Source organism: Pseudomicrostroma glucosiphilum (assembly GCF_003144135.1).
Source record: "Pseudomicrostroma glucosiphilum strain MCA 4718 unplaced genomic scaffold BCV69scaffold_12, whole genome shotgun sequence".
Classification (NCBI taxonomy): Eukaryota; Fungi; Basidiomycota; class Exobasidiomycetes; order Microstromatales; family Microstromataceae; genus Microstroma; species Microstroma glucosiphilum.
This window is the reverse complement of record NW_020289924.1, coordinates 214,477-226,059: the sequence shown is the minus strand read 5'-3', so window position 1 is coordinate 226,059 and position 11,583 is coordinate 214,477. Positions and strand designations below refer to the sequence as shown.

Sequence of the window (11,583 nt, the reverse complement as noted above, 5' to 3'; positions counted from 1 at the left end):
CTCACCATCGACCGGGGCCTTATCCTTCGTACACCAACCACGAGTCCGGACCGCCCGCCTCCAATGGTGCTCCCAACTTCTCACAGCACGCTGCTCCTGGCCTCTCTGCCCACACTGGAGCTGCAGGAGGTGCTATGGGAGCCTCGCCAACGTATCACTCGCCGGGTATCGCTGGAATGATGTCTGGCATGGCCTCTCATGGGGCTGCCGCTAGTGGGCACCAGGGAAGCTACGCTCCTCACTATGGCGGCTCGGCTCTGCCTCCTGGAGGACCCATCTCTTCATCTGCTCCACAGTCGGTCAGTATCTCACAATGCCAGCAGATTGATAGAGCCGGTAGAATACACGAGAGAGCTACCAGCTGACCTTCTCATTCTCCCTTTGCCATGCACTCAATCCATACCCTTTGCTTTCCCTTCCCTTGGCTTCTTCGTACTCTTCCTGAACGCCTCCAGCAGCAGTCAATGGGCGCTCCTGGCTACCCTTCGGCACCACAATACAGCACTCAACTTCCGCTGGCTGGACGCCATCGGGTGACCACGACATTATGGGAAGACGAAGGCACGCTCTGCTTCCAAGTCGATGCTCGAGGCGTCTGCGTTGCCAGGCGACATGGTGAGTTTGGCTTTGCTTGAACAAGGGAGGCGACGACGCGACTGTATGCTTGTCGTCTTCTTTGGGTGCTTGCCCGTATGTGCGTTGCTGGTCCTTCCTGCCCAGCCGTGCGGCCCACGCCCTGCGCATGCGATGTCGGCGTTTTTCTTTTGCGGGAACGCGCATGAAGAAGACACTGCCGCCGCGCCGCACTGCAGGCCTCTGCAGTCCGCCCGCAGACGCGCATCTGTCAGGTTTCGGTCATCGCGGATGCCCAACAGCAAACGGGGTGGCTCTGATGCATGCTCGTGGTACCTGGGTCGTCTCGCGATGGCAGGCCTTTGGAATTGCCTGCTTCGCTGAACATGCTCGAGGGCCATCAAGTGCGGCAGTGGAAGCTGACCCGACCCCCTCCATTTCTGCGTATGCTTTACCAATGTCCAGACAACAGCATGATCAACGGCACAAAGTTGCTCAATGTATGTGGTATGTCACGTGGTAAGCGAGACGGTATCTTGAAGAACGAAAAGGAGCGAATTGTCGTCAAGGTCGGTGCTATGCACCTCAAGGGCGTCTGGTGAGTACAAGGATGCCGCACAGTACGTTGCATTGCAATCCGGGCATCTGACACGACGCTCACCCCTTTCCTCTCAAGGATCACTTTCCAACGAGGCAAGCAGCTTGCAGAGCAGAACGGCATCGCCGATGTTCTCTACCCGCTTTTCGAGCCCAACATCCAGTCCTTCCTGTACCACCCTGACAACTATCCTAGGACTGCGGCTGTAATGGCAGCAGCACAGGAGAGACAAGCTGCCAGGAAGTCAGGAGGTATGCCCAGCCAGGGCCCAGCTTCGGGCCTAGACATGGGTGGAGGACCTCCAGCGACCTCAATGGTCGGCAGTAGCAGTCAGGACACCGACTACCCTGGAGCTCAGGCCAGCTGGAACACTCCCCACCATGCTCAACAACAGCACCACTACCGTCCCGTCGGCAATGGCACCAACTACATCTCCTCGGCTCCTGCCACTGCCGCCCACTCTCCTGCCCACCACAATCACTCTGGCTACAACACGCCAGGCGGTGGTCTGATGCAGAGCCACGGTAGCCAGCAAGCAGGCACCCCACTGTCCAATCACGGCAGCGTGATGCGCTCCAGCTTGGGAAGCAACAACGGCACCATTCCCAATGATCGTCGTCACTCCAACCAGCTGGACGTCAGCGGCGGCAACTCGATGGATCACCCTGCCCACTCGTCCAACCCTTACGCCCTCTCGAGCAACCATTCATCGATGGATAACGGACTGCCCTCGTCTGCATCTTCTTCTACCAACTCCAATGGCCCTCCCACGGCGGGCACACTTCAGTCCTTGCCCGGCATCGGGAGTGTAGGGCAGAGGAGGACCCTCTCTTCCACCTCTTACAAGCGTGGTTACGGCGACGAAGACGGCAGCGCAGCAGGCGGTCCCAATGGTTCTTCTTCCTACGAAAGCACCGGTGGTGGACACAGTGGTGACTTTTACGGCCAGGGAGGACCTGGAGGACCAGGTAGCGAGAGGAGCTACAAGCGTCCCCGGGAAAGTGGCATTGCTCGTGGAGGCAATGGGATGAAGCATGAAGGACAGGACGAGTCGTACGATACGAGTGGAGAGTACGCTGGTGGTGCGCCTGGCGCGGGGATGGGCAGTGCGGCCGCGAGCGTCAATGGAGATAAGAGGGGGAGCGGACCGTGAGCGGGAGCGAATGCGGGAGGAGGAGTAAGTGAGGGTTGGGAATTTCATGAGAGGCGGGTTCAGGCCAGGCAAAAGAGAGGCGAAGTAAAATAGATCGCACTCTTACGGTTCCTTTGGAGAACAGGAAGAGCAGGAGCAGGACGAGGACAAAAAAACCCGAATCGCCATCTCCCTCCCCATCCTCCCTTCATCCGTAGCGGAGCATAGTGTAGCAACTTTAGACGAAGAAAAAGGATGAAGGTCAAGGCGAAGAAATTGGAAAAAAAGGAAGGCAAAGACAAGGAGATGAAGATGAAGATGAGATTTCAATCACAAAGCAGACGCAGGAAGCAAGCGCAGCACACAGCACGCAGCACGTACTAAGCTAAGCTAGGCTAAGCTAAGGCGATTGGTTCTAAAAGAGAGAGAGAGGGAGGGGGAGGGGGGTTTCAAGGGCGGCCGACCTTTCTTCATCCATTCCTATTCCCCATCATATCTTCGAACTCACTCACTCTCACTCTCACTCTCACCTTTACCTGCTGTCCCTCCATCCCTCCTTTCTTTTTTTTAATGAACAATGAAGAATGAAGAATGAAGAATGAAGAATGAAGAATGAAGAATTGAAAGCAAGATCAAATCCGACGATTACGACTGACCCGGCTGTGACCCGCGCTGTGAGATATCTTTGAGCTCTGGGCTCGTGTGGTGTCGTGTCGTGTCGTGTTACAGAGGAGGCATATGGTCCTTCCTCCTTCCTCGGAGTGGGACTCGGACTGGGACTTTTGAGTGCTGCGATTCTAGCTCATGGACATGGATGGATGGATGGATGAATGGACAGATGCAAGAGACATGGATGGATGTACGAACGAAAGTGAATGGGCGCTCATGCGTAAATTGATGTGATGTATGCAGGAGATGAGGTGTTGGTGAGATCAAGTGCTGTACTACGCTGTGCTGTGTTGTGTTGTGATGCTATGCTGTATGAACAAGGAAATGATGGGAATGATGCTTGCTTGCTTGCTTGACTCTGCCTTTGCTCTCTATTCTTTCTTTACCCTGTTGCTATTCACGTTCCGCCTCCTCACCTCACCTCACCTCACCTCTCCCTCTTCTTCTTCTTCATTCCACTCATCCAACCTTTACGACCTGAAGCGCTACCAAAGGAAGTTGTAGGCAAGGCAGAGCCCTTTGTACTACCATTTCCGCTGACGATGGCGGGAGAAGCACGTACTCCATTGTCCTCACCATCTTCGTCTTCAGTGGAGCGCTGCCGCTTCCCGCTGCCGCTAGAGGGAGAGCTGGTGGGACTACCATTGGTACTGCCATTGGCGGTAGTGCTCATCAATCGCTGCAAGAGGTGCTTCTTCTCTCCTCCCCCTACCACTTCTCCTAGCCCACTGGCGCTCGTGCTTGGAGAAGCAGGCGAAAAGTTCCTAAATATGGGCTTGGACTGGGCGTACGGAGATTGGACGACGCCCGAGTGCTTCGAAGCCGCAGATGCTGCAGGGGAGGCAATACGGGACAATGAAGAGGACGAGGAGGAAGAAGAGGAGCGCTGCTGCTCCTGCTGCTGGTGTAGTAGTGCCTTTTGCCTTCGCTCTAGCTTCCGACGCTGTTTCTTCGATAGGGGAGTAGGGGCTGCTGTGCGAGGTTGAGAGCGCAGGGATTCGTCTGCACCTCCCTCAGCATCTTCAGCGTCGCTCTCTTCGTCGATGGCCGGCGCAGCAGCTCCAAGCAGAGTCGTCTCTCCTACATCTTCTTCCTCATCTTGTGCTTGTGCAAGTGCGAGTGGAAGGGATCGAGAGGATGCAGAGGAGGCGAGTCCGTGGAAGGAGGCTGGAGAGACTGCCTGTGTGAGGAGAGTGCTAGTGCTAGTGCTGCTACCTGCAAGCTTCTTCTTCGGTGTCATCGACGCTCCGATGTCGGCGGTCGCATTGGCGTCGGCAGTCTCCCCCGAACCGTGAGCAGAGCCGTTGATCTTGGGGCCGTTGGCGAGGGAGAATCGAGACACAGACGGCCCACTGGCGCTGGGCGAGCGGCTCGAGGCCTGTGCAGGAAGGTCCTGCTTCGTCTTCTTGTGGATGAGCGGTGGCGACATGTTCGTTTCGCGCTCACGCTGCATACCCGCCGTTGCCTCAGACGATGCCCCCGCCGTCGCGCCATTTACGATCCCTTCCAGCTGACTCTTAGCGTCCTTGACATAAAAGAGCATGTAAGCGCTCTTGGAGCTGTGAGCAGCCGGGCTCTGCCGTTGGGGTGAGACGAAGTCGTCATTCATGTCGCACCAGACGCCCGCGGGAGATTTGACTTCTGCGACATAGTGGCCCGAGTGCGGCCCGCCGCCGTGATGATGCACGACTGCGTAGAGGGAGTAGGTAGGGCCGGGTTGCTTGTTTGAGGTCCAGGAAGGGGAGATTTTGAATTTCTGTAGAGCGGTCATGGGGGAATATCATCAAATCAGAAGTCTGCTGCCGCAATTCTTCACCCAAGCTGCGTTACTCACATCGGGGAACGCAATTGCTCTCGACAGCTTGCTGCCAGTGAATGTAAACCTCTTCAGATGCACAGTGAGTACCTCTGGACACTTATCCAGTGTGAATTGCTTCCGCGCCACGACCAATCGCTTGCACTTCTCGCACTTGTACTTTTCCGACCCCCGCAACTCGTCAATTTGCGTGAAGTTGCTCATAGCTTGACCGAGATTATCGCAGCCCCGAATGTCTAGCGAAAGGTCTAGGATAGGGTCGAATGTATCTGAGTTGTGTTGGCAGGAGAGGCACGTCACTCTTGAGAGTAGCTTCCCGCCGAAGATCTTCTGTATGAAGGTGGTCTCTTTCAGCGCAGACTGCTTCACAGCCGGCGAGGCCGAGGCGAGACATGCTTGCTGAACAGATTCTAGTAGTAACCGTAGCCATTCGTGCGCATCTTCCTGCCGTCCTGTATGAAATGTCCTTGCGACGATTCTGAGGTTCTTAATGAACTCCACGGGCGTCGTCACGCCCCCTACACCTTTGCCATTGGCTGTGAGAGCCCTCTCTGTCAAGCTCTGCAGAGCCTTTACGGGGTCGAATCCCTGAATAGTCCCGCCAAAGCGGCCTTTGAGCTGGTAAGTATCCCGGGTGAGCAGAAGATGTGCAAGGGGAGGAGTATGCAGGAGCGCCTGCATTGTGCTGTTCATGTAACATGTGTTGCCTCTGTTGTGTAGACCTGCGCCGGCCCGCTTGAGTCCTCCAGGGAATTGCAAGGGGACCTTTCCAGGGAATAGATCGGCATCCTTACCGCTGCTCGCAGGCGACTTGTCTTGTCTCTGTAGCGGCCGCGGCTGAGCGGGAGACGGCGAGGGAGCGGACGAGGAGGTCTTGCCGGCAGGCAACCGGCTGGGCCCAGCAACAGGTCCGGCTGGCTCTTCCTCATTGATGGCCCGATATTTGACAGAGGCGGAGGGGAGCTGCGATGCTTCCCACTGTAGAGGTTCCTTGAGGTACTTTGCTAGCAGCGCTTCCATTCCCATCTGGGAGCTGAGACCTCCTTCTAGCGTCTTGGAAGCAGCTGCCTGGACCCCCTCTTTGTGCTTCCTGGCTGGGCTGCTAGAACCATTGGGGATCGTGTGCAGGGATTCACGGGAGGATGACTTCGGAGAGGTCGGCTTCCACACGCCGCGGTCCACATGGACTATGGGAGCCGATGCCACCTTTATTGTACCGGGCATACTGCTCCTATAGGTACGAGGATGTGGCTTGGCCGAAAGGCGGGACAGGGGAAAGCGGGATGAAGTCGTCGTCGTCGTCGTCTTTCAGCTGCTCTGTCCGCGCTAGAGGGGATGCAAGACGGCACGAAGCGACGGCGTCTGGGCAGCGGGAGGGAGAGCTGTGTCTCAGCGTGGTATCAAGGAGCGTAGCAGAGGTATGGAAAAAAGGGGAGAGGAGGTATATGCCGTAGCAGAACAAGTGGAAGAAGAAGGTAGGGTGCAGCGGGGAGTAGGTCCGATTGTACCGCCTCGCCTCTACGCGCCTGTCTCTGCCTGCGATCGAAAAATTTGAGTGCAGGGCGGGCGGAGGATCAACAGGCGTCACATGCAGAGACGCAGGCAGGGCGCACACGCACACGCACACGCCCACACACACACACACACACACACACACACGCGGCGCCAAAAGTAACACACAGACGCCGCCCATTGGCCAATCTGCCCCGCCATCTCACCCTGCACCCCAACACCAGAGTACCACCCCCTCCCTACCCTCACCGTACCATAGCATAGCACCGCACGCTGATCAGAGCTTGGGTTCGCTCCCACTCTGGCATCATGATGCGCTCACGCTCACGGTCGCCTTCCAAATCTACCATGGCGCCCTCTGCTAGCTCGTCGCGCCCCGCATCAAGAATGTCAACATCACGCCCACCTTCCCGAGCAGACGGCTACCGGAACAGTGTAGTTCAGCCCCGAGACGATGTGGGACCCTCGAGCTCACGTGCGCCAGAGTCCATCACACGGGCAGAATTCTGGGATGTGGTCATGGAGGACGAGACAGAGGAAGGCAATGGTGAGGGCAGAGGAATGACCCATGGACGCAACAGAGTTGTCCATCTAGCCAAGTACTGACCAACGATCACACTCGCCATACCCTGCAGTTATTCTCCCTTACCTTGGCAATCTCATCACGGATCAGTCTGGCCTCAGTGAAGATGCAGAAGCTGACATCGCGGGAGAAGCAGCAGGGATCCCTCGTTCCGGCAGCTCCGGCAGCATTCAAGCAATCTCGTCTCGCATGATCTTAAGCTCTTCCGATCCATCCTCTTCAGCTGGCGTCGATCCAGGTAACCCAGCCAAATTCGAAGCGCAGATACGTGAGCTGGTAGAGACGGAGAGATCTTACGTCCGCCGCCTAGACGCCTTGTACAATCGGTATGCTAAACCTCTGAGACAAAAAGCTAGGAATCGCGAAGGTGCTATCATCCCTCTGTATGAGGCACAGAGGTTGTTTGGAAACGTCGGAGAATTGCTAGGGGCCAATACGGCATTTCTGAGGGAGCTGGACGAATTGATGGAGGCGGACAGCTCGATGGAGACGCTCAAGTCACATATCGGACGAGTATTTTACAAACATGTGAGTAGAGAGAGTGCAAGAGACTGGGGATTGCAGGAATTGACCATCCTACTGTCTTATCGATAACAGATGGCCTGCTTTGGATGCTACAATGATTACTTCGGCAACTTCGAAAAGGCAAAGCACATCGAGCAGAGCATGACCAGGAACAACAAGCTGTTCCGAGACTTCTCTGACGCAATGAAAATGACATCGCCCAATCTCGGCAACGTCTCTATCCGAGAGCTCATCATGGAACCCGTGCAGAGGATTCCGCGTTACAAGATGCTCCTTGATGGTTTGATCAAGTCCATGCCTAGCGCTTACCTTCATCAGAAGGCTAGACTGGAGGATGCCGTAGCCCTGTGCGGTCGAATCGCTAGTTGCGAAATTGATGAGAAGACCCAGAGAGCGGCAGTGCTCTGGAGCTTCGGCAGAAATATCCACGGATTTCCGGTAAGTGGTGTGAAGACTGAGGTGCACCTTCTCGTGGTGAGACTGACCTCTGAAAGTACCGTTTCACAGGCCAGCCTCTTTTCAATCCATCGCAAGTTCATCGATGCCATCGATGTGGAAGACTTCCCGGTCGAGAACTATGCTGTTCCTTCAGCGATGTTCTCGCCTACCTCTGCAGCCGCATCGTCTCGCTCAATACATTGCACCCTCTTCCTCTTCGACGATACTCTGCTCGTAGCAAAGCGAAGCAATCCCTCTTCGAGTGGACGTTATATGCTCAGTCTGGACGACCTCAATAGGCTGGCAGACGAGATGAAGACATTTACGGAGAGGAGTAGCAACGCTGTCCAGTACAGCAAGAAGGCCGAGCTCGGCTTCAGGGGCGTTTCTGACATCATGGATGTGCAAGCAGTGGACCTTGGAGGTTCGGATCTGCAGCTATACTTCAAAAGGCCTCCATCCCACATTCAACACGACAAATGGACTGGCCGCCCATTGAGACAATACGTGACTCTACCCGACGGCCAGATCTCAACGCCTGCCCGTCTCGAGAAGATGCGCTTCTTGGAAAATCTCTGGCGAGCTCAGGCACTCTTCAAGACCAAAGAGGCTCGGAGTCAGGTCCGAACAACTACAGTGGCAGCAGTCTGTCCTTCCTCGGGCACCGATTCGCCTTCCATGGAGGAAGCAGAGCCACGTCGTATCGTCTACTGGAACGTGTATGAAAGTCGATCGAAGTGGGCTGCAGAGCCTCACAAATCGAGTGTCGCATTGCAGGTAGATCTCAGCCAGGGCGCGGAGGCCCTGCCGCTATCGGCAGAAGGTCTGGCCCCTCAAGCGTCTTTACGAGTGCTCACGGTCGATCAGGAGTACGCTGAATGCTCATATTCGTTGATGACCCGAGATCGGCCACTAGACGATGACGTGTACGTGCTGTCAATGAGCGATCTGGGCTCCCGGATGAGACGCCTTCAGGAAAGCACATCGCAGCACGATGAGCAAGCTGCTCTGCACAACTTCCGTCCGGGTGGCTCACCGACGACGCCGACTAGTCATCGAGGAAGGATGGTCGCTGGGCTAGAACAACTCAGCAGACAGCTGTTCACGCCAGGCAGTCTTCGGAGTGCCGACGTCTTTGGCACTCCTCGTAGGAAAGGCAGTATTCTGAGCAAGAGCAGTGTCGCGACGTCATTCACCAGTGACCTCTTCGCTTCTACTGGCAGGAGTGTCTCGACCGCTGCGACCAGTGTCAACAGCAGAGACATGCTAAGTAGTGCGGCAGGCGATGTAGGCTACAAGCCAGGATCCGGAATTGGCAGCGCGAATGATACGCCGACTGCGTTGAGTCCAAGGCGGAGCAGAGCTCAGTCTGCTGGTCCAGAGGAGAGCTTGTCACGGCCAATAGGAACGACGTCGGCGTCTGCGCGGCCTGCTAGCCAGCTGATCTACAAGAGTGCCATCACCATCGTTGATCCTCATCCGACGAAGTCTCAAAGCGTCGACTCTCCTTCACAGGCCCTGTCTCCTCGTACGATGGTTTCTAGCCGGCCAACAGGGCCACGAGCCATAGGAGCTTCACCGAGCTCTATGACAGTGTCAGCTGCAACGATGACGACAAGTCGCAAGAGGTTGGCTCCTCGTCCTGATCCAAGTACGATTCCTTATACTCCGACGCGCCGGGTGACCTCTTCGAAGAGGATCGCGCCAGAGGACGACTCGCCTTCGCCAAGTCAAAGAGCGTCCAAAAGGACTGCGCCCCCCTCTCCTCCACAAGAAAAGCCGATGCCACTGTTGCCTCGTGACGCAAATATCAATGGCAACGGCAGTGGAGTCAACGGGTGCACATCGCCCACGAAGCTGGTCGAGAGGAGCACATCGGGGATCAAAGCACGGGTGCGTCGTAACCTCTCTCGAATGGACGACATGGACAAGGAAGCGGCTGGGCGGCTTGCAGAGCTTGCGGACGAGCTGGGAGAGCTGCACGGAGCCGCCACTCAGCTGGAAAGCCCACTCCTCGGAGAGCTTGTCCAGAGACTAGAAGCCTGGCTAGGCGAGGCCTCGCAGAGGGGCGCAGGTGTCAGAGCTACGCTGGACAGAGTTGCCGGAGATGTAGAGGGTCTACTGAAGAAGATCGAGGAGGTCGAAGCGGACAAGAGCAGAGTGGAGAAGTCTGCAGTTGTGTCTACGACGGAAATAGAGAGCTTAGAGAAGGAGGCGGCGGAGGCAAAGGTCCTCAAGTTTAGGTGCGAGGCTCTGCAGAGGAAGTGCGAGCTGCTCACTACGCTCGAGGGCGATGGTCGATTGGAAAATGGGGAGCTTCACAAGGTGAGTCAGGACCAAACAAGGTACCGCGTGGCAGCATCGAGTTGTCAAAGAACCACCGACTGACGAGTCGACCATGCTTCTTTCCCCCTCCCCACTCGCTTCCCACTGCCCCTGACAGGCCTTCAACGAAGAGCTAGACCGCATGTACGAAGATGCTCACCTCTCCACGAACGACGAAGTGATCCTCGCGCTGCGCAACGAAGTGCGCACAAGCAAGGCGCGGCGCAACGAAGCCGAGGCCAAGAGTCGAGACCTCGAAAGGAAATTGAGACTGCAGAGTGGAGAATTGGAGGCTTACAAGAAGACGCTGGCTGAGAATGGACTCTTGTAGAAGAAGCGAGGGGGAGGAGTTCGTGCTCTACCTCGCGAATTCGGACATTGCTGCTGCTGCTGCTGCTCTGCGAGAGGGCAGGCAGGTCTTTCATTCCTTTCTTTTGCAGATACTTTCTTTGCCTGCCTTGTACAATGCGATACCCAAATTGTTTTGCAGTGACGTTTCTGTCTAGGAGTATGCCGTGTGATGTTGATGATATTGTGATGCTAGTGATACAAATGATGGGTAGCCGCCGATGGCGCCGTCGATCGTCTCTGCCGGCCGATATGACAGAGAATCTCTGTCCCTCTCCTGTCCCTCTCCCTCTCCTGTCCCTCTCCCTCTCCTCTCCATCCCCAATTGCCATTCCCTCTCCTCTCCAACCCCAATCCTCTCCCCTTTCTTCTCCCGACTGAAGTCTTGCGCAGAGCAACTTTCCTCCTTTACTTGTTCTTACTAAACTTGTACTGGAACCTCTTGCGTGTAGGAGCAAATTCGCCCAGCTTGTGACCTACCATCTCCTCGGTAATGGAGATGGGGAGGTGTTGCTTGCCATTGTGAATTAGGAAGCGGAGCCTGCGAGGGAAGAGAGCGAGCAAGCGAGCGAGCGAGCAAGCGAGGCATGAGTCTCACTCGTCGCTTTCAAACCTGGTACCTGGTCTTAGCTCGCCATCATAGGCAGATGGTAGAGACTTACCCGACGTAATTTGGCAGAATGGTGCAAGAGCGAGCATTTGTCCGGATGGGCGTGTTATCCCTCAGGGCGGCTGCGAGGTTGGGCAGAGCGACAAAGAAGGGACCTTTCCAGGCTGAGCGCGAGGCCACCGCGAGGGTTGGGAGCATGACTGGCCTTCGAAAGAGAAGAGGGAGGGGGAGGGAACTCTACAAAGTGTGAAGATGGTACAGGGCGGGTCAAACCTACGATGAGTTAATGGCGAGCAGTGGGTGACTTGCAGATGGTCCGACATTCTTGCCTGCCTGCCCTGCGCGCGAGGTGCCGATCCGATTTCTCATGCAACCACAGATCCACCCTCGCTGCTCCAACTCTTCGCGCCGCCTCGGCTCCCCTCACCTCACCTCACCGCCTTCAATCTCGTAC

The 11,583-nt window shown here is 56.2% G+C and overlaps 5 protein-coding genes across 5 annotated transcripts; 3 read left to right on the top strand and 2 right to left on the bottom strand.

Annotated features, from left to right (window-relative positions):
• Nucleotides 1-464: 464 nt before the first annotated feature.
• BCV69DRAFT_251272 (apses-domain-containing protein) lies at nucleotides 465-1,346 on the top strand (the record flags this gene model as incomplete). Its single annotated transcript, XM_025490421.1, has 3 exons — nucleotides 465-615; nucleotides 1,039-1,171; nucleotides 1,250-1,346. Coding segments are annotated over 3 exons (381 nt in total), but the record flags the coding sequence as incomplete, so codon positions are not given.
• A 1,862-nt stretch (nucleotides 1,347-3,208) lies between these two features.
• On the top strand, nucleotides 3,209-3,748 carry BCV69DRAFT_284340 (hypothetical protein). Its single transcript, XM_025493008.1, has one exon. It carries the CDS (start codon nucleotides 3,297-3,299, stop codon nucleotides 3,474-3,476), a length of 180 nt encoding a protein of 59 aa, XP_025346344.1. The 5' UTR covers nucleotides 3,209-3,296; the 3' UTR covers nucleotides 3,477-3,748.
• Nucleotides 3,749-4,497: 749 nt separating this feature from the next.
• BCV69DRAFT_251419 (cysteine proteinase) lies at nucleotides 4,498-5,808 on the bottom strand (the record flags this gene model as incomplete). The annotated part of the gene is made up of 2 exons (XM_025490430.1): nucleotides 4,498-4,728; nucleotides 4,807-5,808. Coding segments are annotated over 2 exons (1,233 nt in total), but the record flags the coding sequence as incomplete, so codon positions are not given.
• A 674-nt stretch (nucleotides 5,809-6,482) lies between these two features.
• Nucleotides 6,483-10,661, top strand: BCV69DRAFT_284339 (hypothetical protein). The gene is made up of 5 exons (XM_025493007.1): nucleotides 6,483-6,847; nucleotides 6,936-7,411; nucleotides 7,481-7,846; nucleotides 7,916-10,171; nucleotides 10,290-10,661. The coding sequence occupies exons 1-5, from the start codon at nucleotides 6,649-6,651 to the stop codon at nucleotides 10,500-10,502; spliced, it is 3,510 nt and encodes a 1,169-aa protein (XP_025346342.1). The 5' UTR covers nucleotides 6,483-6,648; the 3' UTR covers nucleotides 10,503-10,661.
• Nucleotides 10,662-10,675: 14 nt separating this feature from the next.
• BCV69DRAFT_47013 (putative mitochondrial ribosomal protein S19) lies at nucleotides 10,676-11,426 on the bottom strand. The gene is made up of 3 exons (XM_025495304.1): nucleotides 11,182-11,426; nucleotides 10,898-11,060; nucleotides 10,676-10,819 (listed from the first exon to the last, which is right to left on the bottom strand). Exons 1-2 carry the CDS (start codon nucleotides 11,325-11,327, stop codon nucleotides 10,928-10,930), a joined length of 279 nt encoding a protein of 92 aa, XP_025346341.1. The 5' UTR covers nucleotides 11,328-11,426; the 3' UTR covers nucleotides 10,676-10,819; nucleotides 10,898-10,927.
• Nucleotides 11,427-11,583: the final 157 nt, after the last annotated feature.

Bases quoted from the DNA above. Each gene is read 5' to 3' on its own strand.
- BCV69DRAFT_284340 (XM_025493008.1), top strand. From the start codon at position 3,297: ATGATGGGAATGATGCTTGCTTGCTTGCTTGACTCTGCCTTTGCTCTC.
- BCV69DRAFT_284339 (XM_025493007.1), top strand. From the start codon at position 6,649: ATGGCGCCCTCTGCTAGCTCGTCGCGCCCCGCATCAAGAATGTCAACA. The intron at 6,848-6,935 runs GTGAGGGCAGAG...CATACCCTGCAG, and splicing joins CGAGACAGAGGAAGGCAATG to TTATTCTCCCTTACCTTGGC. The intron at 7,412-7,480 runs GTGAGTAGAGAG...TATCGATAACAG, and splicing joins GACGAGTATTTTACAAACAT to ATGGCCTGCTTTGGATGCTA.
- BCV69DRAFT_47013 (XM_025495304.1), bottom strand. From the start codon at position 11,327: ATGCTCCCAACCCTCGCGGTGGCCTCGCGCTCAGCCTGGAAAGGTCCC. The intron at 11,061-11,181 runs GTAAGTCTCTAC...CTTCCCTCGCAG, and splicing joins ATTCTGCCAAATTACGTCGG to GCTCCGCTTCCTAATTCACA.